This window comes from Rhinoderma darwinii, chromosome 3 (genome assembly GCF_050947455.1).
Source record: "Rhinoderma darwinii isolate aRhiDar2 chromosome 3, aRhiDar2.hap1, whole genome shotgun sequence".
Lineage (NCBI taxonomy): Eukaryota > Metazoa > Chordata > Amphibia > Anura > Rhinodermatidae > Rhinoderma > Rhinoderma darwinii.
In genome coordinates this window covers 347,501,673-347,529,614 of record NC_134689.1, presented here as the reverse complement: position 1 = coordinate 347,529,614, position 27,942 = coordinate 347,501,673, and the positions used below count along the sequence as shown (strand labels likewise).

Here is a 27,942-nt window from a genome sequence, read left to right as displayed (position 1 = left end):
CAAACTTTGCAGGGATTAATCCCACACCTATAAAATCCTTTATATGTTAGCCATGAAGGTTTAGGGTTATTAGTTGGCAGTAATGATGGAGACAATATATTGCCCAAGGTTTGTGCCCTACGAGATACTATTCTGCATCCATTTTTTAAAAGGTTTTCTAATGTTGGATCGTCGTACAGTAAGGGGATGTATTTCAACACCATATTTTTGATGGTGTTGAACTGCTTACTGTATTGCAAAACTAGAGTTGGAATATTTTGACTCTGGGTTGAAATGGTTTGAGTATTATCCATTGATATAAGGGAATCTCTATTTTTGGTAGCGACTATGTTTTTAGCCCTTGATAGGGTCCAGTTCTTGTAGCCTCTTGCTTTTAACCTGTTGCAGATAATAGACTCTTCTTTGATATAACTCATATGGGAACTGCAATTACGTTTGGCGCGTGTGAGTTCACCGATGGGAATGGCAGAAACCGTGTGTGTGGGATGGCAGCTTGATGCATGCAGTATTGTATTTCCTGATATAGGTTTGCGGTAGATGTTAGACTGAATTATGTCACCAATTTTACACGAAAAACTTAGGTCTAGAAAATTGATGTATGAAGAATTAAAATGAAAGGTAAATTTGAGATTAGATCCATTGGTGTTAATAAAGGACATAAACAGTGGTATGGCAGATACATCTCCCTCCCATATAAGTAGGAGGTCATCAATGTATCTGCCATACCAGTGTATGTGATCAAGAAAAGGATTAGTTGGAGAATAAATGTAATGTTCCTCCCACCATGCCATGGTGAGATTGGCAATGGAGGGGGAAAATTTGGCCCCCATAGAAACACCACATTTTTGTAGATAAAATTGATTTGTGAAGCTAAAGTAGTTATGCGTCATGAGATACTGAGTAATTTGTATTAGAAATAATTGCGTATTAGGGTCGTATCCACTATATTTGTGAAGGTGATACCTGAGGGCCTCTAGAGCAACATCTCGAGGGATGCTGGTGTAGAGGGCAACAACGTCACAAGAAAGCCAGGTGAAATCACATTGCCAAATTAGAGAGATACTAAGAACTCTCGACGTGGTTAATCTTTCATCAGTGTCATTAACTCAAGCTCAGATTCATGTTCTTTCACTAGGACTCAATTTCGTACCAAATTCTAATTTCGACCCTTTCCACACTTTGCTTGATATTAATAAGTTTGTACGCAATCTTACCGTTAAGAGACACTTCTCAACCTCACAGGAGCCTTCATCCATCTCTCCATCTGAAACACTGGCATGGTGGGAGGAACATTACATTTATTCTCCAACTAATCCTTTTCTTGATCACATACACTGGTATGGCAGATACATTGATGACCTCCTACTTATATGGGAGGGAGATGTATCTGCCATACCACTGTTTATGTCCTTTATTAACACCAATGGATCTAATCTCAAATTTACCTTTCATTTTAATTCTTCATACATCAATTTTCTAGACCTAAGTTTTTCGTGTAAAATTGGTGACATAATTCAGTCTAACATCTACCGCAAACCTATATCAGGAAATACAATACTGCATGCATCAAGCTGCCATCCCACACACACGGTTTCTGCCATTCCCATCGGTGAACTCACACGCGCCAAACGTAATTGCAGTTCCCATATGAGTTATATCAAAGAAGAGTCTATTATCTGCAACAGGTTAAAAGCAAGAGGCTACAAGAACTGGACCCTATCAAGGGCTAAAAACATAGTCGCTACCAAAAATAGAGATTCCCTTATATCAATGGATAATACTCAAACCATTTCAACCCAGAGTCAAAATATTCCAACTCTAGTTTTGCAATACAGTAAGCAGTTCAACACCATCAAAAATATGGTGTTGAAATACATCCCCTTACTGTACGACGATCCAACATTAGAAAACCTTTTAAAAAATGGATGCAGAATAGTATCTCGTAGGGCACAAACCTTGGGCAATATATTGTCTCCATCATTACTGCCAACTAATAACCCTAAACCTTCATGGCTAACATATAAAGGATTTTATAGGTGTGGGATTAATCCCTGCAAAGTTTGCACTTTTGCTAAAATCAATAAACAATACTCCAACTCTTCAGAAACCACCACCTTTGCTATTAAAACATATATGAACTGTAACAGCGACCATGTAGTGTATATTATCGAATGCACAACATGCAATCTCAAATACGTCGGCTGCACTACCAGGAAATTTAAAATTCGCATATTAGAACATCTCAGTTATATACGCAATGCATCCATCGTCAATATTTCTAATGCAGCCAGGCATTTTGTGACTTGTCACAATAGAAATGTTAGCTCTTTTTCCACATATGCTATCGAAAAAGTAAGGGGTACAAAAAGAGGGGGTGATTTAAAACAGCGTTTACTTACCAGGGAGGCCTTTTGGATTTATAGTTTGGAGACTCGCTTCCCCAAAGGACTCAACCTTAGGAAGGATCTCATGTTTCATTATTGAAACATCGCAATTTATATGAACTAGACTATAGACTCCTACCCTGATTGCTTGTGCCGGCAGGTACACATACCTTAATAAATCTTTCCAGTATGGCATTTACTGCAGTCCTGTTTTCTTAGTGCCATTTTATATTAAGTTTCCATACACAAGGTAAATACATACTTACATTTCGCCATATGTACTTAGGTCAATCCATTATAGCTACATATTAATGGGCCACTTTGGGTCATCATCATCAAGTACCTATGCTACTGTATTGATTGTATGTTTTTTCATGACGACCAAGATCACATACATACTCTTCACTGAATTATTGTCACACTTATCATGACTATTCAATGCTTAATTAATTATTTTCTCAGCATCATAAATTATCAAGCAAATTTGAACTAGCCCATTATACATTCAATGGTATCATAGGATCGCGCAGTATATTTTGTAAAGGAATTTATAGCCTACTCCTTGGGTTCCCAGATTTACAGTCTCTGATATTTGCCTACGTTTTTGCACATTATTATGATATTATTATGATATTATCACCAGCCATTGGTTGGTTTTATTCATTTCAAATTTATTTTCTAACATCAGTCTATACATATTAATACCATTTGCACATGGTTCTATACATTTTGAACTTATTTTCCAACATTAGTCTATGCACAACAATACCATCTGCATATGACTTTTCCTATGGTTATATATATAACTAGTGTTTAATTCATTTGTTAGGTTTTTTAGGCATGTAATCAACAATATTTATTATTACACTATTTTATGATAATGTGACTTGCATTGATGAGTTATAAAACGCAATCAAGGTACACCATCGTAACTCGTTGAATGTCCCTTTCTATGAATACTCACATCCTCTCATTCTCCAACTCTGTTGTTCTGTCTATTACCATTATCAACTATCAGCGGACTTTAACTGATCTTACTCGATGCTCTTTCTATCAGCAAACACAGCTTGTTTTGCATACTATATAAGTCCATATTCACACTTACTGAGCTCTGTTAACGCGCATTTTTTTCATCAGCCCTTTTTTTTTTCATCAGCTCTTTATCCGTTGCGGTTTGTTCGGCCACAGGGGTTTTTTCTCTGTGATCCGACAGGTTATATGATGTATTTTTGGGTTTATATCTTTGAGCCATTCGTTTCCATTCTATATTAACCATTTTACCTAACATAATGTGCATTTATTTTAGACTGACAGTAGTCTCGAACAACTATTGACATAAGTGAATTGAATTACCATAGACCATTTACATTCTATAATACTACAGCATTTTGATTCTTCTTCATTTCTGTTTTTAATCTCTTTATATTTTCTCACACTTTTCAATGTTTCAATTTGTCAACATGTCATGTTTGCTTTTTATGTATAAGTACTGATAAGGCCGTGTGTCTCAGTCTCTTTTGTATGCACTCATTTAAGATATACGGGTTTACCATCTACTATCATCAACGATATTGTTACACTTATACCCGTTACTTTTATTATTTTTCCTATTATATTATACCAATATGACATTGTTAATATACATATGAGGGCCAGGCTTCCAACTAGCTTTGGTTCGTATCTACTCATACTACTAGCCACTCCTTAATTCTTGGCATCTACCAATTACCAGCATTTGCATATTGGCCTTTCCTGCTGATTGATTAGCATATAAGGATATCTCAGACACACGGTCTTCTACTCATTTGCCATGACTAAGATCGCAGACTGCGATCGAAACGCGTAGGCTCAGGTTCAAGCCCTGACTACTCACACCTTGGGACTGCGTCTCCCTTCTGTTTTATGCTTTTTTCTCCAATAAACATGGGACTCCGGTTTCCCTTTTAACTTACCATCAGCGCTGGATCAATTCTTCTCTACATTCATTGCCTTACACCGCGGGCCGTCGCGGGGATCCGACTGACGCTGTCTGGAGACGCACACTGGTGAGCTGGAGGTTCTCTCCCTTTCTTCATTTTTTTCAATTAAACACATGGCTGGTATTGTGTCTTAGGCTGGGTTCACACGACCTATTTTCAGACGTAAACGAGGCGTATTATGCCTCGTTTTACGTCTGAAAATAGGGCTGCAATACGTCGGCAAACATCTGCCCATTCATTTGAATGGGTTTGCCGACGTACTGTGCAGACGACCTGTCATTTACGCGTCGTCGTTTGACAGCTGTCAAACGACGACGCGTAAATGGACTGCCTCGGCAAAGAAGTGCAGGACACTTCTTTGCCACGTAATTTGAGCTGTGCTTTTCTGTTTACAAACATCCAAACGGAGTGTCAGAATTTAGAGATGAGCGTACCGAACTTCACCGGGTTCGGCCGAACTCGTTTTGACCGAACCCGGCAAAAAAATTTCCGGTACGCGACGTCAGGAGACAGTCACTGTCCAGGGTGCTGAAAGAGTTAAACTGTTTCAGCACCCTGGACAGTGACTTCCGATCACAATATACATGAACGTGTAAAAAAAAAAAGAAGTTCTGACTTACCGATAACTCCCGGCTTCTTCCTCCAGTCTGACCTCCCGGGATGACAATTCAGTCCAAGTGACAGCTGCAGCCAATCACAGGCCAATCACAGGCCAAGCACAGGCTGCAGCCAATCACAGGCTGCAGCGGTCACATGGACTGCCGCGTCATCCAGGGAGGTGGGGCCGGATGTCAAGAGAGGGACGCGTCACCAAGGCAACGGCCGGGAGACCGGACTGGAGGAAGCAGGAAGTTCTTGGTAAGTATGAACGTCTTTTTTTTATTCACAGGTTGCTGTATATTGTGATCGGAATTCACTGTCGAGGGTGCTGAAAGAGTTACTGCCGATCAGTTAACTCTTTCAGCACCCTGGACAGTGACTGACGTCGACTAGCCTCATCTCTATGATGGCGGCTGCGCGAAAATCACGCAGCCGCGCATCATACACTGATGACACACGGAGCTGTCAAGTGCCTTTTGCGCACGAAAAACACTGCGTTTTTTGGCGTGTGCAAAATGCACACGCTCGTGTAAATGAGGCCTAAGGCTGGGTTCACACGACCTATTCTCAGGCATAAACGAGGCGTATTATGCCTCGATTTACGCCTGAAAATACGGCTCCAATACGTCGGCAAACATCTGCCCATTCATTTGAATGGGTTTGCCGACGTACTGTGCCGACGACCTGTCATTTACGCGTCGTCGTTTGACAGCTGTCAAACGACGACGCGAAAATTGACTGCCTCGGCAAAGAAGTTCAGGACACTTCTTTCGACGTAATTTGAGCCGTTCTTCATTGAATTCAATTTAGAACAGCTCAAATGTTCGGCCGTCAAAGACGCCTCGCAAAATGCGAGGAGGAGCATTTACGTCTGAAACGACGCAGCTGTTTTCTCCTGATAACAGTCTGTCTTTTCAGACGTAAAACACAGTTCTCGTGTGCACATACCCTCAGGCTCAATGCACACGATGCGTAATACGTGCGGTTTTGCTGTGTGTATTTGCGATCGGCAAAACCGCAGCGTAATACAGTACCAGCTTAAGCAATGAGATTCCAGGTAATCTCATGTCCACGCTGTGGTATTTTTCGTTATGTAAATTGACCCGCGGTGCGTATTTTAGAAACCGTGGCGTGACAATTTATCCCGCGATTCCATCTCACTAGTTCTGGAGAAATACACAGCAAAACTCACAGCATGAAAATTCTGCGATTTACGCAGCAAAATGTATGATTTTCTGCGGTTTTGCTGCATATTTTTCGCAGCAAAATACGCAACGTGTGCATTTTGCCTTGAATGAAGGCTTAGGCTACATGCACGCGCTGCGTAATTTGAGGCGGAAAATCTGCACCTAAACAGCAGGTGTGCGCACGTAATTCAGCAGCTAAAACCGCACATAATGGTGCGTGTTTTTTTAGGTGCGCTATTTACATTTTGATGTGGAAATAGGTTTGGTTTTAAGCTGCGTATATTGGTACGTTTTTCTTTAACTAGTCAGATACAATTTGCAAGCAGAAACGCAGGATAAATTGACAAGCTGCGGATTTTAAAATACGCACCGCAGGTCAATTTACGTGCACGTGCACATGAGATTTCTTGAAATCTCATTTACTTTGCTGGTACTGTATTATGCTGCGGATTCGTCGCATTAAAATCCGCACTGGTGATGCAGATCATTCAAGTGAACCGGGGCCCCACCGATCACACATTTATGGCCTACCCTCTTGAAACTCCCTTTAAAAATTATTATATTTATTTTCTGGTTACACAAGTAAAAATAACGGAAAACACCACAACTTACCATCAGATAAATTACTGTCACAACCAGAACCACCGGAGCTGACATGTCTGGCAATGATGGGCTCCAGGAGCCTGTTGCTTAGCATCTGTGTCATGTGACTTATTTCAAATCACATGATCCAACCTGGGGGGTGGGACTTGTTCTATAATATAGATAGATATATAAACCATAAACAGAAGGAGAGGAGATCCGGAAAACCTTTGCTTTGTCAAAGATTCTTTCTTTCTCTCTCTATGAATCCAGTTCCCTTTATAGATAATTTTCATGAACGGCCCCCGTCTTCTAGTATTGATTGTTAACTTTTTGTTGCCCATGATATAATGTTAAATAACACCCTACCCCTCTTTAAACTGGACTTGGGTTAGGCCTGATTTACACGAGCGTGTGCGTTTAGCGCACGCAAAAAACGCGACGTTTTGCGTGTGCAAAAGGCACTTAACAGCTCCGTGTGTCATCAGTGTATGATGCGCGGCTGCGTGATTTTCACGCAGCCGCCATCATGATGACACTCCGTTTGGATGTCTGTTTACATTCAGAGTTTGACAGCTCTTGCGCGAATCACGCAGTTCGCACGGAAGTGCTTCCGTGCGACCTGCGTGGTTTTCACGCACCCATTAACTTCAATGGGTGCGTGATGCGCGAAAAACGCTGAAATATAGAACATGTCGTGAGTTTTACGCAGCGCACTCACGCTGCGCAAAACTCACGGACTGTCTGCTCTGCCCCATAAAGTAATTTTGGTTGCGTACGACATGCGTGAAAAGCACGCGCGTCGCACGTGCGTATATTACCCTTGTGTAAATGATGCCTAACTGTAAGGATAGGCTGTATATCTACCAAAATGCATCCCCTTGAACGGTGCTGGGTGAGGTAAAAATCGAACTGTGACATGGATGCACTGCTGCCTACTGTCCCATACCTATGCGTCTCCATGGTAACAGAAAACCTGTGTTCAGGCCGGCGCATATCTCCCTGACATATGCCACAGGGACACTCTTTTGGCATACGTCGGGTCAATACGGCCCTATAAATACATTTAGCGTATGCGCATATAGTGAACATAATCTGCAGATGCAGTGTGAACGCAGCTTTAACGTATATTTCTGCATAGGATCTGTAGACACAAAATTGAATCAGATTTTTAATCAAAGCAATTTGTACTTCAGTTTTTGTGGGATTACAGTATATGCTACATTAATACTACGCAAACAATAAATATAAAAAGACAGACAGGTTGTGGAAAATTATGACCACACTGCTTTATTAACCCCTTAGTGGCCGGCCTATTTTAAGCTATTTTTTACGTTTTTCCATCGTCGCATTCCAAGAGCTATAACTTTTTTTATTTTTGCGTCTACATAGCTGTAGAAGGTCTTGTTTTTTTGCGGGACAAGTTGTATTTTTTAATAGCACCATTTTGGGGTACATATTATTTATTGATTAACCTTTATTAACTTTTTTTGGGGGGGGGGGGGTGGGGAATGGAAAAAACCCCATAAATTTTGGCACTCTTTTTTGCGTCCTAGATTTACGCTGTTTACTCTGTGGTATAAATAACATTATTCAGTGGGTCATTATGATTGAGGCGATACCAAATTCATATAGATTTTATGTTTTACTACTTTTACACAGTAAAAACACTTTTTTTTTAAAATTATTTGTTTTTGTGTCGCCATGTTTAAAGAGCCATAATTGGTTTATTTTTATGCCGATGCAGCTGTATGAGGGCTTGTTTTTTGCGGGTCGACTTCTAGTTTTTATTGGTGCAATTTTGGAGTACATGCGACTTTATGATCACTTTTTATCAAATTTTTTTGAAGGCAGGGTTAACAGAAAACAGCAATTCTGGCATTGTTTTGTATTTTATTTTTTACAGCGTTCACCGTGCGGTTTAAATAACATAACCGCTTTATAGGTGGGGTCGTTACGGATGCGGCGATACCAAATATGTGTGATGTTTTAATTTTTCTAATTTTTTTCATAGTGTTTTTTTTTATTTGGGATTTTTATTTATTATTAACTTTATTAAACTTTTTCATAACTTTGTTTTTAGTTCCACTAGGACTTCACTATGGGATCTTCTGATCGCTTTTATAATACACTGCAATACTTCTGTATTGCAGCGTATTATTGCCGGTCAGTGTAAGGGTATGTTCACACGCGGTGACCAAAAACGTCTGAAAATACGGAGCTGTTTTCAGGCGAAAACAGCTCCTGATTTTCAGACGTTTTTGTAGCAACTCGCGTTTTTCGCTGCGTACTTTATGGACATTTTTGGAGCTGTTTTTCAATGGAGTCAATAAAAAACGCCTCAAAAAACGTCCCAAGAAGTGACATGCACTTCTTTTTCGCGGGCGTCTTTTTACGTGCCGTATTTTGACAGCGACGCGTAAAATGACACCTCGTGGGAACAGAACACCGTAAAACACTTTGCAAGCAATGGGCAGATGTTTGTAGGCGTAATGGAGCCGTTTTTTCAGGCGTAATTTGAGGCGTAAAATGCCCGAATTACGTCTGAAAACACTGCGTGTGAACATACCCTAAGGGTATGTTCACACGAGGGCGTCCATTACGGCTGAAATTACGGGGATGTTTCAGCCTGAAAACATCCCCGTAATTTCAGCCGTACCGGCATGTGCAGGCGCTTGAACGCCGCGTCCATTACGGCCGTAATTAGCTCTGCTATTCATTGGAGTCAATGAATAACGGCTCCAATTACGGCCAAAGAAGTGACAGGTCACTTCTTTGACGCGGGCATCTATTTACGCGCCGTCATTTGACAGCGGCGCGTAAATATACGCCTCGTGTGAACAGACAAACGTCTGCCCATTGCTTTCAATGGGCAGATGTTTGTCAGCGCTATTGAGGCGCTATTTTCAGACGTAATTCGGGGCAAAAACGCCCGAATTACGTCCGTAAATAGGCCGTGTGAACATACCCTAAAACTGACAGGCACCTGCTAGTTCATGCTTCAGGCATGGCTTAGCAGGCATCCACTACAGGCAGACCTGGGGGCCTTTGTTAGGTCCCCGGCTGCCATAGAAGCCATTGGCATCCTGCGATTGCAATTGCAGGGTGCCGATGGGGTGAGAAAGGGAGCACCCTCCCTCAAAACCACCGCTCAATAGTGAGTGCCGCATCTTAGGGTATGTTCACATGGCCTATATTCGGCCGTTTTTCAGGCCGTAAACGCCCGAAAAATCGTAAGCATAACGCCTTCACATATCTGCCCATTGATTGCAATGGAAAAAACGGCGTTCTGTTCCGATGGGCCATTTTTCTACGCGCCCGTTTTGAGAAACGGCCACGTAAAAAAAACGGCCGCGAAAAAGAAGTGCAGGTTACTGTTTTTCATAGACTCTATTGAAAACAGCTCCAAAAACGGCCGTAAAAAACGCTGCGAAAAACGCAGAGAAAGTTGTGAGTGGCCTAAAAAACGTCTGAAAATCAGGAGCTGTTTTCCCTCGAAAAGAGCTCTGTATTTTCAGACGTTTTTGACTCAGCGTGTGAACATACCCTAAGGGCTTAAATGGGTGAGATCGATGTTGAAATCGATCCCGCCCGTTAATGCAGGTGTCCAGCTGTCTTTATACCGCCAGACACCCGCTTTAGCCGACACAGGACACCCGTGCCGGGCTTATGTCAGAGCGCCGTGAAAAGGTGGCACTCTGGCATAAATTCCCTTAACGGTTGCCGTGAAAAGGCGTATTGGCGATCGTTAAGGGGTTAAAGGATAATACTAATAATAACAAGCATTTTGTCAGCATGTTCAGTATAGCAAATTGACAGTTTAACTATCAGTTTCTGAGAAGCTAATACAACAGTTATAACCATTATGGCTCATTTTTACACATTTTAGTATTTTTAGGGGTCTGTTAGCATGACTGCTTCCGCTCTGCTGGAGGAAGATGCGTCAGATATCTGGTGTAAATGATAATAAATGTGTTGGGCCGCTGTGGTTCCGCCCCTTTTAAGAAGCCATGCCCCCTTGACACAAAAGTGGTGAGGGTGGTGTAAAAAAGGCCAAAGTCAAACTTTGCAATGCAAATTGCTACTTTTGAGCCCTTTTACAGCTTTCTGGCGTAGAAAGGTTCATAAATTCCCCCCATAGTCTTTGAATATGGAATAGGTCTTGAGCCCGTGTTATTCCATGGAACTATTCACAAATCAATATGGCCGTATTTCTACATGTATTCCATATTTTTCAATACTCTGTATTCTCCATGTCAATGGAGTCTAAAAAACATCTATAATAATGTATTTATATTTTTTCCGGTATACAATACATCCTATCTACTACATCTGTATTAAATAATCATATTTCATGTCAGTATTAGTTCTGTATACAGTGTGAACGAGGCCTTAGTGAAGAATTTACTCTCTTTAGTTCTCCCCTCTTCATTCAGTTTTGCAGTTGTCACATGTCTGTAGCTCCGCCCCCTACAGTTGAGTCACGTGACTTGAGGCGTGGTGACAGTTCACATGATAACCCCGGTGCCCTTGGTTGCTAGAGTAATAGTTGGCAGTCATGTCCGCACAGTTGGTGTTGGCAGCGTGTCTAACAGCTGTTTATGTAAGACTGTATTTTATAATTTGTTTTAGATATTTCTGCTTGGTAATGTTCATCCATACAGCACGAGTATTTACATCAGTCATTTACCTTTGTGTCTTATGTATAAAGGGGAGTATTGATATTTTTGGGGGAATTTCAGCATCATTGGACAATACTTGTTCTGAGGCTGCCATTTAACCTCTTGATGCGCACCTCTCATGCACTGGGGATGGCCATTTTGAATTGATGCTTACTAGGAAGTGATGACATCACGGAGCCACAAGGTACAAGTCATGTATCAATACTGGCGCTCATGTGGCGCATGCTACAAGCACTAATTCTTCCATTTCAGAGTGCAATGTTGATATCTTTGTTAATAAGGATCTATATATATTCAAAATGGCTGCCGTCACTATATAAAGTGACGGCTCCGTGTTGTGTAGAACTGTCTAAAGATGGCAATACACATTAGATAAATTTAGCCCAAACCAGCATATTTCGGCAGTTTCGGGGTCTACCAATGTATTGAGGTCTACCAGTTCTCCTCCGACGGCAAATGTCAGGGGAAAGAAGGATCAGGCTTGTTGGATTTTAACATGTCCGATCCTTTCTTCCCGCAGGAGATAAGATAAATGTGGGTCTTTGTTTCTGCAAAAAGCAGCAGCTTATTCCCCTATCCAAAAAAAAAAAAAAGAATGCATGCTTAAGACGCCCTTGATTGTAGAATCCTTAGACACACAAATATCTTAGTACCTCCCAATTTACCTGTCAATATACAGTAAATGTGTGTCTACAGATGCAGCAAAGCTGATGTTGTCAGTTGCTTATTACCAGGAGGATCATGGTGTCTTAACTGGAGACCGTTCTAATGAGTGCTTTTAATAATGGACATTAACACACACTTTTTAAGTTTTTGTTTTATTTTTGTTTTATGTCTTTTTTATTAACATACTGCTAATGTGAAAGAGACCTTATATTACCAGGATCTAATGAATATCAGTTTTGAAGTCATAACGAAACAAAGGTCCAACAGCACCATGCATAAGGCCCATAAGGGGATCCAGTTTGGGTGCACGTCTCTACAGAATCCTGACTCCTGATCCTATTAATACCAGTGATAACGAACAGAATTTGAGACAACACTCTAGGTTAGAAAAATACAAAATTGGGGTTTATTCACCCATGCAGCGACGTTTCAGCCCTCACACTGGGGCTTTTCTCAAGCTAGTGATTCAGTGTACGACATGGTGTATTTATACCAGTGTTATCAATCACAATGTAATTACGTACTTAGTCTTCAAAATTACATTCTAGGCTGAAACGTCGCTGCTTGGCTGAATAAACACTATTTTTGTATTTTTCAAACCTGGAGTGCTGTCTCAAATTCTATTCGTTGTCATTAGTGATGATGTCACTCCCTGCTGGACTGTACAGATACATTGTCAGGGTCATGTCACATAGGCTGATGATTTCCACCTCAGCACAACTACTTTGTGTCAGTCAGGATCCTACATGTTATATACCCTACAGTTCATACAGTGGGTAAATCCATGCCTCCCAACTTTCAAGTATCGCAAAGAGGTACAACCGCTGTGGCTCGCGCAGTGCCCCTCGGCAAATTTCTCCCTTTTAAGTCACGCGTCTAATCCCACTCAATCCCTGCTCATACACACCCGCTTCAGCCCACACAGTATCATGCTACCATAGTGCCTTCTACACAGTATAATGCCCCATAGCTGCCCCCATACAGTATAATGCCCCATAACTGTCCTCATACAGCATAATACCCCCAAAGCTGTCCCATACAGAATAATGCCCCCATAGCTGCTCTTATACAGTATAATGCCCCATGCAGTATAATGCCCCCACATCTTCCCCATCCAGCATAATGCCCCTATAGATTACCCCATGCAGTATAATGCCCCCATAGCTACCACCATACACTATAATGAGCACTTAGCTGCCACCATACACTATAATGCCCCCACAGCTGCCCCATACAGTACAATGCCGCTGTAGCTTCCCCATACAGTATATTGCCCCCGTAGCTGCCACCATACAGTATAATGCCCCGTGGCTGCCCCATACAATATAATGCCCCCTTAGCTGTCCCTAGTGCCAGTGCCCACATATAAAGTGCCAGTGCCCACATAGTGCCACAGTGCCCATGTATAGTGCCACACACAGTGCCCATGTAGATAGCGCCACAGTGTCCCCTGTAGTTAGTGTCACAGTGCCATGTAGATAGGGCCACACCCCCTTAAAGATAGTGTCAACCCCCTGGAGATAGCGATACCCCCCTGTAGCCATTGAGACTTGCGTTGGCAACGCTCTGGCAGGGGATTCCGCTGCAGGAGGAGCCACTGACCTCACTTTCCATATATGGACAGTGACATCAGGGATTCCCTCTAGGAGCGGAATTCCAGGCTATTGCGTTGGCAACAGGAGGAGCCACTTACGTCACTGTCCATATATGGACGGTTACGATAAGGGCTTCCCTGGGCTCAGAACTTAAATTATCGCTGTGCCCAGTTAGTCCTCTGTACTAATGCTGAAGCAGGGACCTGACGGCTCCCTGCTTCAGCATTGGGTTCAACTGTATCTGCATCCTGAGCATACACATATAGTTGACACCGGGAGTCTGGGACATACCGCCGGCCGCCTAGGACAACAGGACACCGCCCAAAATCCAGGACTGTCCTGCTGAATCCGGGGCGGTTGGGAGGTATGGATAAATCAGCTGTAGATTTTGAAGATAGTCCACCTCAAAAACTTGCAGATAAAACATGGATTATTGTCAAAGATTGGCATGGAGCTAATTTGCTGCTTTTCAGCTCGGAATCCACGCTAATAATAAATATTTAGCAGATTTAAAAGTCTGCAGCGCAGACCACATTTACATGCATTCTCGACTAAATGTTTGCGAATTCAGTGCAGATTTAGGCATGGACTCCCCATCACCCATAGGCTCCTGTGTTAAAAAAACATATCGCGTGGTATGTTTTTTTTGCGGGATGCCTCTGCATTGAAAAGTCTAGTGGTCTACACATTTCAGTACAGATGAATAAAAGGTATGCCAACAGAAGGACGCTCTTTTGGCATGAGTCGGGTCAATGAGAGCCTATGGATGCAAATGTAGGCAAAAACTATACGTGAACATCTCTGTATCTCCGTATGCTTCTTTTGATCTTAGTGGGAAAAGCTTCTGTATCTCCAGGTAGATATACCTAGATAGTGAACGGTGGAATAGGAATATGTACATCATATACTGAATTAATATTGCTTGTCATGTGTTATTATCAGTGTGTGAAAAATCAGGAGGTAATGACCGAGCAGATGCTGACTGGTCTGGAAGAAGAGCGGAGTGATTCTTCTTTGTGGGAAGATTACTTACAGGAAGAAAACCCAAACTACAAAAACCTTTCTCCAGCAGGTATTTACCAGACCATGAACATGAAATATTAGTCTGTTTTACAATTATATGCAAGAATTTGTCGGGAACAAGAATAGAACCTGTCAGCAGTTTTGAGGCGTCAAAACTGCTGACAGAGCGATATAGGGGAGGGCGACGGTATGATAAACATATATTTTGTCTAGGTTATGCAAGTTGCATGACCGAGAAAACGATGTTTAATTCCCCCAGGAATGCGATCGCAAGTGTCACTAAGGCGGGCCCTTGATGCGCAAATGCTCTTGCACTGCACATTGCTGGCCCTGCCCCTCTGCTCTGAGTTACGGCTCTAGCGGTCTTTGCGACAAGGAATACTATTATGTGGCAGAGATCCACTATTCTGACATATAATTAAAGTTGTGATACAGATTTTTATTTTGGAATTAAAATGTATCTAAATGTATTTTTACTGCAAAACTTCTGTTTACAAGTGCTGCCCCTTAGTGGTGTGCCCACCACTGACGTTAATATTGAATGCCAGAAATGGTGCCTAAGTGCCCAGGCAGCCAATATCGATTACAGTAGGCAGAGACAACAGTGGAACAATTGTCATTTAAAGTGTGTGGAAAGAAGATGGTGACAATCACTATAGGCATTGTAATTGTGGGCATTAGTGATAGTCGTATTTTGATCACAAAAGAGGGCAACTTAAAGGGATTGACCACTTCAAACTATTTTTTTTGTTGAAAGAGTGGCCTGAAAATAAACTGATCACAGGGTGTCCCACTGTTGGTGCACTCCGCAATTTAGCTAAAGTCGGCAGGAGAACCCAACAGCAAATGTTTCAATTTCTGCCATAACGGGGAATATAGAACATTAGACAGTTCACATTAAAATCAATGGGCTGTCTGTTTAAGGCTTTGTTCACATCTGCACTAGGGCCCCGTTCCGATGTTCTGTCAGAGCTTTCAGTCGGAACGGAGCCCTGACAGACACAAACAGAAACCATAGGTTTTTGTTTCCATCACCATTGATTTCAATGGTGACGGATCCGGTGCCAATGGTTTGTGTTTGTCTCCGTTGTGCAAGGGTTCCGTCGTTTTGACGGAATCAATACGGTATTGGTTGAAATCAATGGTGATGAAAATGGAAACCTATGGTTTCCGCTCGTGTCTGTCACGGCTTTGTTCCGACGGAAGCTCAGACGGAACATTGAAACGGAGCCATGGTGCAGATGTGAACGAAGCCATATATAAGGTCTATTGTATTAGGTTACTTTGCTAAAGAGTTGGCTCTGTTCGATATTAAAAAGTCACAGCTTTTCAAATTGCAATATTTTGCAAACCGTCCATGTTGGCTTTGTTGTGTAAATAGGTGCAGATTCCTTACTCCTACCTCCTTATCAGATCGTAGAGGTGAAACCTTTATCTCCTGGTGTGACAGGAATTTCTGTGAGTTTCCTATGTTTTATCCTTTTTTCCTGGAAATAATATAAAATATTTTATGTATATTATATTGTACATTGTCTACAAGCGAGACAATTTTTTGGGACAGATTCCCTAATACAGTAGTTCCAGCTCATCAATATTGTGTCCTATTCCGCACTGCACTTGGACCCTCGTGACGGTACACGGTAGCAATCATAGAACAAAGGAAGAAAACTTTCATCCAGCGCTGATTAATATAAAAGGAAACGATGTTCCAACTTTATTGCAAGCGATTTAAAATTAATTAGTGCCTACGCGTTTCGGACAATGCTTCTCTCCTTACTTTCTTCTACAATAGCTCCTAGCTTTACTCCCAGCTTTACTCCCAGCTGGGGATCATTGATTATCATCCTTATTTTGGTTGTCTAGGTATGAGAATGCTGTTGGCACATACATGCTACCAGCCCTTTTCTTATTGAAAACCATCTAGATTAGGACTGCCCAGACGATTTAGTCATGGTGATACAGAAATAACCACATAGCAGTGTCACTTGTAAGCTTGTAAGTTTTAGTTTTTTTTAAATTTCTATTGAAGTTATATTTGTTGGCTTCATATTTATTAACTTACTCTAATAGAAAATATTGGAGTCAGGTGCCTCTGTAACTAAATTCTCAATATTCCGTACAGAAATTGCCTAAAAAAAAAGAAAATATTTTCATACTATTGTAGAAACAATTTCATACTGATACATACTGTCTGTCACCTATTGTGATTTTGTCACAGCATCAATTGCAACAACAAAACAAAAGAAATTCGCTAGTGACGCCCTAACTTAAAGGGGTTTTCCAGTCCTAACAAATTGATGGCCTATCCTCAGGATAGGCCCATCAATACCTGATCGGTGGGTGTCCAACTTCTGGTTTTGAAGGGGCCACGGCATCAATTGCAACAACAAAACAAAAGAAATTCGCTAGTGACGCCCTAACTTAAAGGGGTTTTCCAGTCCTAACAAATTGATGGCCTATCCTCAGGATAGGCCCATCAATACCTGATCGGTGGGTGTCCAACTTCTGGTTTTGAAGGGGCCACGGCGCTCATGGGAATGGGAAAAGGCTGTAATAATGTGAACCCCCGCTACAAGTGCCTCGGCGATTCACAGTATAAGAAGGTAAGAACTGAAGGGGAAGCAGTGCTCATACAAACTTTAAAGGGGTTGTCCCATAGTCAACAAATATCATCTATCCACAGAATAGATTATCATTATCTAATTGCTGGAGACCCCCCCGGATCCTGGGGGCCCCAACGCTTTGACTGTATGAGGCCCATACATTTTTGAAGCGGCCCTGTCTATGTAAACTCGGTTGTTTCTGGAATCCTGACCACCGCTCCACTTATTCCTATCCTGGATGCAGCGGCCAGTGGCTGTGGGACCCCTATTCTCACATCTATCAGACATTTATGATATATTCTGTGGATATGCCATTAATGTATGTGGTGAAACAACCCCTTTAACCTTATGAGTGGTAGGAACCAGGTTTTAGATCCAAAGATTCTCTTCCATTGCCAAAAAAGAAAGACTATGCTAAAGCACCCCTAGTGTATTACTTAATGAATGCCTAATACATGGAACCTATCTGTATTATATTGAAAAACATTGAAGAGGTAACACTATTTATACTCCCTACTTTGTGATTCAACAGGATCCGATTCTTTATTCCATCACAATAACAGGGACGCCTCTTACCATGTCTTTGGAGAAGCAGTAAGTGGCCATAAGAGTTAATATTTATTAGATTAGTTAATATTGCTGTATAGTAGTGCAGAATGATAAAATCTGTGGACATCACAAAGGAAAAATGGGTTGAAAGCAGCACAGCAATCCCTTCTGTTAAGATGCAAAGTCCGTCCTGGATGGATCAGTCCCAATCCATCATCATATAGTCGCCCGAAAATAGTGGGTGGACGTCCTTATCCTTAAAAGTATTTATTCAGGCAAAATAGTACAGCACTAGGAAAAAAAGAAAAATATTTAGTGTAAGCCAAAACGTCATATATAGTGCTGTACTATTTTGCCTGAATAAATACTTTTAAGGGTATGCTGATTTCCACCCTCTTGGTGAAAATCTATGGACATATCTGGGCTTAGGTATAAAAAGTGGCTTGGTGGCAAATGTCATAACCCAAGTGTTGGACCTACAGACGTATGATGGCTCCATGTTGTAATGAGTCATAATAAGGCAACCATAGAGGTGCATCTGGCCTTACTTTACTTCTGAAAGTCTCTGATTTCATACAACGGCAAACAGATGTTTGTTGTGTTGGATTCATACATATCCTGATAGAAAGAAAATTATAGCATGCTCCATCACATGCCGTATCACAGAGGTATTCTTCACTAAAAGCTTTGCTTCTAGGGGAGAATATCTTCCACATACGGCCACAGAGAATCCTAACCTGGGGCTTGATCTCCCCACACTCTCTTACTAAGACCATTGGCCAATTTCCCATCCCATAGTTTACTAACAATACAGTTTCCCTGGGAGTCCTGTGTGACACCTAATAGCATAGGGGATGGCACGAAATAGGACTGGGCCCCCTCTACCCAAGGGCCACATAGCATCCACATGGTCTGCTTCTATGATCTGGTCTGAACCCCCCATGTCTTGGGTCACGGTGTTGTGGCCATAATAAAGACACTTAAATGAAGCTGTATTACAGATGTGCTGGATAGCTGTCCGTAGTTTTATTATTTTTTTCTTTGCAGAAATTTTTTGGCCAACGATTTTCATGTATTTATTGATGACAATGTGGAAACAGGGCTATCAAAGTTCATAAGGAGTCTGGTTAGTCTGATATTTTCATTCTAATATCACTTTTACTTGGTTTGTGGTACAATATGGGTATGTGCACACGACCATTTTTCAGACGTAATGGAGGCATTTTACGCCTCGAATTACGCCTGAAGAGACGGCTCCAATACGTCGGCAAACATCTGCCCATTGCTTGCAATGGGTCTTATGATGTTCTGTGCAGACGAGCTGTCATTTTACGCGTCGCTGTCATAAGACGGCGCGTAAAATTACGCCCTCTTCAAAGAAGTGCAGGACACTTCTTGAGACGTAATTGGAGCAGTTTTTCATTGACTCCAATGAAAACCAGCTCCAATTACGTCCGTAAAAGACGCCGCGAAAAACGCGAGTACATGCAATTATGTCTGAAATTCAGGAGCTGTTTTCTCCGTAATTTCAGACGTATTTGCCGTTGTCGTGTGCACATACCCTAATAATACAATCCTGTGATAATCCCATAGTCTGCACATATATGGCTTTCTAGCCCTATGGGCTTCATGTATGAAAACTAGCGCAGAGATGAACTGGTGGTGTTGCCCATAGCAACCTATCTGATCACTACATTCATTTTCAGGCCTCCAGTGAAAAAAAAAATCAAAGTTTAAATCCGATTGGTTGCTATGAGCAACAGCTTTAGTTCTTATCTTCACTTGTTTTCAGACGTAATGCCCAATATGTTTAGTTATACTATAGTAAAAAATATGACTATGAATTGGGAGTAATCATGAATAACAATAAGGCTTGTTTTGTTTTAGGGTGATTGCTACTATTCTGGACAGATTCTGGAATCTAATGGGTCATCTGTTACCCTGAGGACATGTTTTGGACTACGGTATCTGCTCTATCATATTATTAAAAATGAAACCAGTTATTTTGTTAATTATTATAAATCCTTGTTCACATAGTGCAGATTTGCTGCAGAGTTTTCAAGTATTTTTTAAGCCAAACAGAACCCAAACAAAATAAATATATAAAGGAAGGCCTTAGGGTATGTTCACACGACAACGCCAAATACGTCTGAAATTACGGAGCTGAGAAAACAGCTCCTGAATTTCAGACGTTTTTGCATGTGCACGCGTTTTTCACGGCGTCTTTTACGGACATAATTGGAGCTGTTCTTCATTGGAGTCAATGAAAAAACGGCTCCAATTACGTCCCAAGAAGTGACAGGCACTTCTTTGAAGAGGGTGTAATTTTTACGCGCCGTCTTTTGACAGCGACGCGTAAAATGACAGCTCGTCTGCACAGAACATCGTAAGACCCATTGCAAGCAATGGGCAGATATTTGCAGACGTATTGGAGCCGTCTTTTCAGGCGTAATTCGAGTAAAACGCCTGAATTACGTCTGAAAAGAGGTCGTGTGCACATACCCTTATAGGTCAGCACTCCTGGATCCAATTCTGGTTTTGGCATAAAATATGCATGCAAAATCTGCATAAAATCTGCACTGTGTGAACAAGGCATTAGCACACGCAGCATTTGACCACCTTCACGCACAGATTTTTTTTCTGCTTTGAATTGCGTGCAGAAAATGTTCAGCAGCATGTGGATGAAATGTTTTTAAAATTATCCACTTGCCAGCAACACTGCAACAATCTTCCGCCGCAGATTTACCACCTCCAAATCTGGTCGAAAAATCTGCAACCAATCTGTTAAGTGTGCAGGGGGGTTAATAATGGGCTATGGGAATTTACATAAAATTTTACTTAACCCCTTAATGACCGGGCCTGTTTGTCACTTAATGACCAAGCCAGATTTTGAAAATTTCATATGTCTTACTTTATCAAAGAATAACTCTGCAATAGTTTTGTATATCCAAGTAATTCTGACATCCTGGAGGGACAATTTGGGAGTCTTTCCCTTCATACACTCTAAGGGCAGATTCAGACGAACGTTGCATTTTTGCACGCGCAAACAACGCAGCGTTTTGCGCGCGCAAAAAACATTTGACAGCTGCGTGTGTCATCCGTTTATAATGCGCGGCTGCGTGATTTTCGCTCAGCCGCCATCATAGAGATGAGGCTAGTCGACGCCCGTCACTGTCCAAGGTGCTGAAAGAGCTAACTGATCGGCAGTAACTCTTTCAGCACCCTCGACAGTGAATGCCGAACACAATGTACAGCAACCTGTTAAAAAAAAAAGAAAAAGTTCGTACTTACCGAGAACTTCCCTCCCGGCCGTTGCCTTGGTGACGCGTCCTTGGTGACGCGCCTCTCTTGACATCGGGCCCCACCTCCCTGGATGACGCGGCAGTCCATGTGACCGCTGCAGCCTGTGCTTGGCCTGTGATTGGCTGGAGCTGTCACTTGGACTGAATTGTCATCCCGGGAGGTCAGACTGGAGGAAGAAGTCGGGAGTTATCGGTAAGTCAGAACTTCGTTTTTTTTTTACAGGTTCATGTATATTGGGATCGGAAGTCACTGTCCATGGTGCTGAAACAGTTTAACTCTTTCAGCACCCTGGACAGTGACTATCTCCTGACGTCGCATACCGGAAATGTTTTTGCCGGGTTCGGCCAAAACGAGTTCGGCCGAACCCGGTGAAGTTCGGTTCGGTTGTCCGGGTTCGCTCATCTCAAAGACACTCCGTTTGGATGTTTGGAAACAGAAAAGCACGTGGTGCTTTTCTGTTTACACTCATCCTTTTGACAGCTGGTGCGCTGTTTCAGTCGGTTCGCACGGAAGTGCTTCCGTGCGACCTCTGTGGTTTTCACGCACCCATTGACTTCAATGGGTGCGTGATGCGCGAAATACGCGGAGATATTGAACATGTCGCGCTTTTTGCGCAGCTGACAAACGCTGCGCAAAAAGCACGGACTGTCTGTACTGCCCCATAGACTTGTATTGGTCTGTGCGTGGCGCGTGAAAACCACGCGGCCCGCACGGACCGAATACACGTTCGTGTGAATCCCCCCTAAATTTGTGAGGGTAGCCCGAGTCACTCTCACATAATTTATACATTTTTAACCCGAATCGGGCCCTCTTATTTGACAAATATTGCCTGAATTGAAGCCGGCCTCTGAAAAGGACCAGGGACTCATCCACAGCAATATTTTTTTCGGTGGTATAGGTCTGTGAAAACTTGCCATTTAAATAATTTAAAAGTGGCCTAATTTTAAAAAGCCGGTCATGGCTGGGGTCACTGCGGGGTGGGCAAAGGGTGCTATCCACGAAATGAAGGAAGCGCAGTATGGTCTCAAAGCGCTGCCTTGTCATCCCTTCCCTGTACATAGGTGTGTCGTACAGGAGATCAGATGTCCAATAAGACCTAATTGTGGGTTTCTTAACCAAACCCATGTTCAATAAGAGGCCCCAAAATGTTAAAATGTCTGCCACAACTACTGGGCGCCACACGCTATTTTTGGCGTAATAAGAGGTGGGGTGACTGGCAATAAATTGAGCAGCGTATAAATTGGTCTGCTCAACCATTAGGACTAATAATTCCTCTGAGAGAAATATTTTAAAAAAGTCCTCCTCCCTAAACCCCTCGATACCGATTTGGATGCCCGTCACAGAATGAAATTTTGGAACACACGGGGTATATAACTCCGTGGGCACCCAATCAGGATCAATGGCACTAGTGCCAGGAGGACAATCTTGCATGTGGCACCTTTGCTGTGGCTCCTATATATTAAAAGTAAAAAAAATAATTTCCCCAAGGACAATTTAAAGAATAAATCAACATAACTGGTATCGCCGCATCTGTAAAAGTCTAAACTATTACAATATATCATTATTTATTTAATTTATTTTTTGTTAATAAATATTTTTTTCATTATTTAGCCTGCACAGTAAACGCCGTAAAAAAACAAAAAACAAATGCCAGAATCGCTGTTTTTTGGTCACTTCATCTCCCACAAAAAATTAAATAGTGATCAAAAGTCTCATGTACCCCAAAATGGTTCCAATAGAAACTACAGCTCACCCCGCAAAAAATAAGCCCTTATACCGTTCAATCGACGTAAAAAAAAAGCGTTATGGCTCTCAGAATATGGCGACAAAACTAAAATGTAATCTTAACACTAATTTTTTTCTTATTAAAAGTAGTAAAACAGAAAAAAAATTAAAGAAAATTTGGTATTGCCGTAATCGTATTGGCCTGTAGGATAAAATTAACAAATGCCGTTCTTACTGCATGGTGAACGTCGCAAAAATGAAGCCCCCGCCAAAAAAAGATTGAGGAATTGCTAATTTTTTCCTCTTTTACCCCACAAAGATTTTTTTTTCCAGTTTCTGAAAAATGGCTGCGGCGGGAAGGGGTTAAGCTACTTACATTAAGTGATTGATTGATCATCGCTCTTTAATCAAATAATATTCCATTGATTTTGCAACTATGATTTTGTATTTACAGGGGAATTATAGAATTTGTGAATGAAAGCTTTATCGTTGAGCCGTTACAGTGGACACCTGGGTTTCTACACATTATATATAAAATGGAGGCCAGTGAGAAGGTGCCCATTTTTATGTTTGAGAATGACACTGATCTGACAAATCCCAACTATCAGCACAAGCTCTTGAAACCATCAAACACTGTTGATAAGGTAAGTAATGTCAGGAATGTTACGGAATTAATAGGTAATATTAATCTACAGTTGTCAGTGGAGAACCGGAGCATTCTCCTACACTGACAAGCGGAGAAGCATAGTTATTATGGACATTAGAAAATAAGATCAAGGCCAGAAGTTGACTAAGCGGTGTGCCCTCACCTGAAGGCAAGTCACATGACCTGAATCACCTGTCACTTCTTTTGGAGTGCGACTGTCATGCTACACATTGAGTTTTGATTTATGGCAAATGAGTTGTACAAGCATTGGTTGCAGCTGTTAAGCAACTTAAAGAGGCTCTGTCACCAGATTTTGCAACGCCTATCTGCTATTGCAGCAGATCGGTGCTGCAATGTAGATTACAGTAACGTTTTTATTTTTAAAAAAACGAGCATTTGTGGCCAAGTTATGACCATTTTTGTATTTATGCAAATGAGGCTTGCTAAAGTCCAACTGGGCGTGTTTAAAGTAAAAGTCCAACTGGGCGTGTATTATGTGCGTACATCGGGGCGTTTTTACTTCTTTTACTAGCTGGGCGTTCTGACGAGAAGTATCATCCACTTCTCTTCAGAACGCCCAGCTTCTGGCAGTGCAGACACACAGCGTGTTCTCGAGAGATCACGCTGTGACGTCACTCACTTCCTGCCCCAGGTCCTGCATCGTGTCGGACGAGCGAGGACACATCGGCACCAGAGGCTACAGTTGATTCTGCAGCAGCATCGGCGTTTGCAGGTAAGTCGATGTAGCTACTTACCTGCAAACGCTGATGCTGCTGCAGAATCAACTGTAGCCTCTCGTGCCGATGTGGCCGACACAATGCAGGACCTGGGGCAGGAAGTGAGTGACGTCACAGCGTGATCTCTCGAGAACACGCTGTGTGTCTGCACTGCCTGAAGCTGGGTGTTAACGAAGAGAAGTGGATGATGCTGATTCGTCAGCATCATACACTCCCATTCCTGACGCCCAGCTAGTAAAAGAAGTAAAAACGCACATAATACACGCCCAGTTGTACTTTTACTGTAAACACGCCCAGTTGTACTTTTGCAAGCCTCATTTGCATAAATACAAAAATGGTCATAACTTGGCCAAAAATGCTCGTTTTTTAAAAAATAAAAACGTTACTGTAATCTACATTGCAGCGCCAATCTGCTGCAATAGCAGATAGGGGTGGCAAAATCTGGTGACAGAGCCTCTTTAAGAAAAAAGGTGAAACATCACACATACATCAACAAAAGCAAATTTGTGTGCTGTGTTTTTTCTTTATTTGTTTTGCATTTATCTCTTTATTTGATTAGTACAGATCAGTGATCTCCAACCCAACACTTTCCAGCTGTTGTAAAGCTACAATTTCTTGCATGCCCTGACACTCGCAGGCTGGAAGTTGTAGTTTTTTTTCCATATCATTTTATCTAGCCCAGTTGTAATTAAAGTACAGTAGGGTTGTTGATAATGAACATTTTAACTGACAGACAGGGCTCTATGGGGTTATGGGGGGACCGAAAGGTATTAGCAGTGTACTCACTGCAGTATGTGAGCACACTGCTAAAATATATTCCGGTCCTCCGTCGCACTGATTATGAGATTTTAATAGATTTTTAAATCGCTGCCGGGGGACCGGAAGTCTAGTGGCACAGTCATTCTTCATGTCATGCTTCAAGTCGACTGCGCTATTGATTCCGTCAAAAAAACAGAAACCTGACGGAATGGTGACAAACGGAAACCATTAGCAATGTTTCCGTCACCATTGATAACAATGGTGATGCAAACGGAAGCTAAGGTTTCCGTTTGCCATTCTGTTGAGGGGTTCTCCCGACGGAAACCTCAGACGAAACCCCTCAACGGAAAGCCAATGCATATGTGAACAGGCCCTTAGTGAGTGTAGGCTACAGTCACACAACAGTGAAAAAAATTGCCATTAAAATCTGATCAACTGTCAGTTTTTCATGGCCATTTTGCATCAGTGTGCCTCCAAATTCTCATCCATTTGGATGTCTGTCGGTTTTTAATGGCCGTTTGTCATCCGTTTGCCATCTGTTTTTCATGGCCATTAAAAAAAGGATGGATTTAATTTGTCAGGGTTTTTTTTGTCCCAACCCCATAAAAATACCACAGTGCCCATGTAGATAGTGCCACAATGTCCCTCTAGATAGTGCCACAGTGCCAACAGTAGATAATGCTCACATAGGGCCAGTGCCCACATAGTACCACAGTACCCACTCTAGATAGTGCCACAGTGCCCATATAGTACCACAGTGCCCACATATAAAGTGACATAGTGCCCACATATAAAGTGCCAGTGCCCACATAGTGCCACAGTGCCCATTGTAGATAGTACCACAGTGCCCACATATAAAGTGACATAGTGCCCACATACAAAGTGCTAGAGCCCACATAGTGCCACATTGCCCCACGTAGATAGTGCCGGTGTCCCCTATAGATAGTGCCACACCTCCCATATAGTGCCACAGTGCCCATGTAGATAGTGTCACCCCCCCTGTAGATAGCACCCCGTGTGTAGATATTTCCACTGTAACTCCCTGTAGGAGCGGAATCCCTCTGCCCGGGGATTCCGCTCATTGACGGACCACCTAACATCTCTGTCCATATATGGACAGTAATGTCAGAGGCTTTCTCTAAGAGCAGAATCCCCTGCCGTCCGCAGCCCTATGGCCGGGGATTCTGTTGCAGGAGTAACCCCTTGACCTTATTGTCCATATATGGATAGTGACGTCGAGGACTTCTCCAGGAGCAGAATCCCTGAAAAGAGCGGGGTCTGGCTGCTGGGGATTCCGCTCCTACAGGGAGCTACAGTGGCGCTCTTTTCAGGGGGGGGGGGGGTGTGTTTGCTATCTACAGGCAGGGGGTGCTATCGTCACCGGCTTTCCCAAGACTGGAATCTCCGGCCAGAGATCTTGCGTTTCTCTGGCCGGGGACTCCATAGTTAAAAGCCAGGACTTCAGTGTTCGTAAATGGACAGTGCTGTCAAGGGTTTCTCCAGGCTCAGCGCTCAAAGTAGATTGATTCCTGAAAAACGTACGGTAAAAACAGATCCATCGACTTCTATGGGAGCCGTCTGGCCGTGAAAACGGCCAAAAATAGGTCCTATTTTTTGACGGCTGGTATTCACAGGCTGTTAAAAAAAAAACGGCCGTGTGACTACACTCATAGAACATGGACGTTTTTCACCGTCGTGTGAATGTAGCCTTGTACTGTAGTGAGTACACCGATAATACTTTTCGGTCCCCTCATAACCCCTTTAACTATAGGCACAATCATCCTACAAATGAATGAGCAAATTAATTCTCATTCATTTGTAAGATTATTTTTTTCTTTAGGCTGGGTTCACACGCACAATGAATTTTTTTCCAGGAACAGTTAGGAACCATGCGCACGTAGTTTTTGACCGCAATTACATATTCATAATTGTGGATAAAATACTAACACATTAATTTCTATCGTCCATGGACACCTTCCCGTATATTTACCGTGTGTGTCCGGGCTGTAGAAATGAAACGCAAGTAGTAGGACACATCCTATTTTCGCATTTACGGACCGTGCTCCTATACTTATTACTGTGAGCATGGTCCGTAAATGCGGATGAAATTCTGTGGCCCATCTGTACAGTATTTACTGACTGATAAATGCTACACGGACGTGTGCATGCGGCACTAGGGTGTGGTTTAGCTGGTGTGTGGATCCTACGGCTTCCTTTCCAGAATTTCTGCATACAAATAAACGGGAAAAAAAAATCTGAACTAGTTTGACTAAAAACTCCTATCGTGACCAGTATATCTCTCTGTTTATCCGGATCTATACAGGCAGGTGATGTTTCACTTTATCACTCGGGCTAGGCGTTACGTGCTGACCACTACTGGTAGTGTAAAAACCAGCGTAGATAGTGCCACACTCAGTGCACCTTGTAGATGGTACCCCACACTGCCCCCAGTAGATAGTGCAACACACTGCCCCCTGTAGATAGTGCCACACACTGCCCTCTATACATAGTGCCACACATTGCCCCCTGTAAATAGTTCCACACACTCCCCCCTCTAGAGATAGTGCCACACGCCCCCTCTATAGAAAGTTCCACACTCCCCCTGTAGATAGTGCCCGGGTGCCACCCAACGAAGAATTGAGTTCCCCGGCCTCCTCCTCCGTCCTGCAGACTACTAGGATCCTTGCGTAGGCCGGCACCATCCAGTGACGTCATCACACCGGCACGCGTCTTATAGGCTGCAGGTCTAACGTGGCCTGCAGGCTGCAGGTCTAACGTGGCCTGCAGCCTAGTGAATGGCAGAGCAGGAGGCCGATAGTTTCTTGCTCCGTCATAGCATTCAATTGTATCTGCGTCCTAAGGAGGCAGATACAATTGAATATGGCAGTCGCAAGGACACGCCTGGGACAGTAATTTGTCTCT

At 42.5% G+C, this 27,942-nt stretch overlaps 2 protein-coding genes across 8 annotated transcripts in view; one reads left to right on the top strand and one right to left on the bottom strand.

Moving 5' to 3' along the window:
• LOC142749896 (disintegrin and metalloproteinase domain-containing protein 9-like) overlaps positions 1 to 6,870 on the bottom strand; it is a 146,690-nt gene extending 139,820 nt beyond the window's left edge. For all 6 annotated transcript variants that reach the window (XR_012882501.1, XR_012882502.1, XM_075858461.1 and 3 more), the window contains exon 1: positions 6,763 to 6,870. Coding sequence is in view for 4 of the 6 variants with exons in the window: in XM_075858461.1 (XP_075714576.1) it covers positions 6,763 to 6,807 (45 nt within the window). In the remaining 2 variants the exon portion in view is untranslated. The remainder of the gene's footprint in view (positions 1 to 6,762) is intronic.
• A 4,352-nt stretch (positions 6,871 to 11,222) lies between these two features.
• LOC142748213 (disintegrin and metalloproteinase domain-containing protein 9-like) overlaps positions 11,223 to 27,942 on the top strand; it is a 58,988-nt gene continuing 42,268 nt past the window's right edge. Inside the window, exons 1-7 of one of the 2 annotated variants that reach the window (XM_075855327.1) lie at positions 11,223 to 11,335; positions 14,618 to 14,747; positions 16,080 to 16,156; positions 17,834 to 17,895; positions 18,898 to 18,976; positions 19,738 to 19,814; positions 23,333 to 23,522. In XM_075855327.1, coding sequence (XP_075711442.1) covers positions 11,291 to 11,335; positions 14,618 to 14,747; positions 16,080 to 16,156; positions 17,834 to 17,895; positions 18,898 to 18,976; positions 19,738 to 19,814; positions 23,333 to 23,522 — 660 coding nt within the window. In that variant the 5' untranslated portion in view covers positions 11,223 to 11,290. The remainder of the gene's footprint in view (positions 11,336 to 14,617; positions 14,748 to 16,079; positions 16,157 to 17,833; positions 17,896 to 18,897; positions 18,977 to 19,737; positions 19,815 to 23,332; positions 23,523 to 27,942) is intronic. The other variant, XM_075855329.1, reaches the window with a different exon arrangement.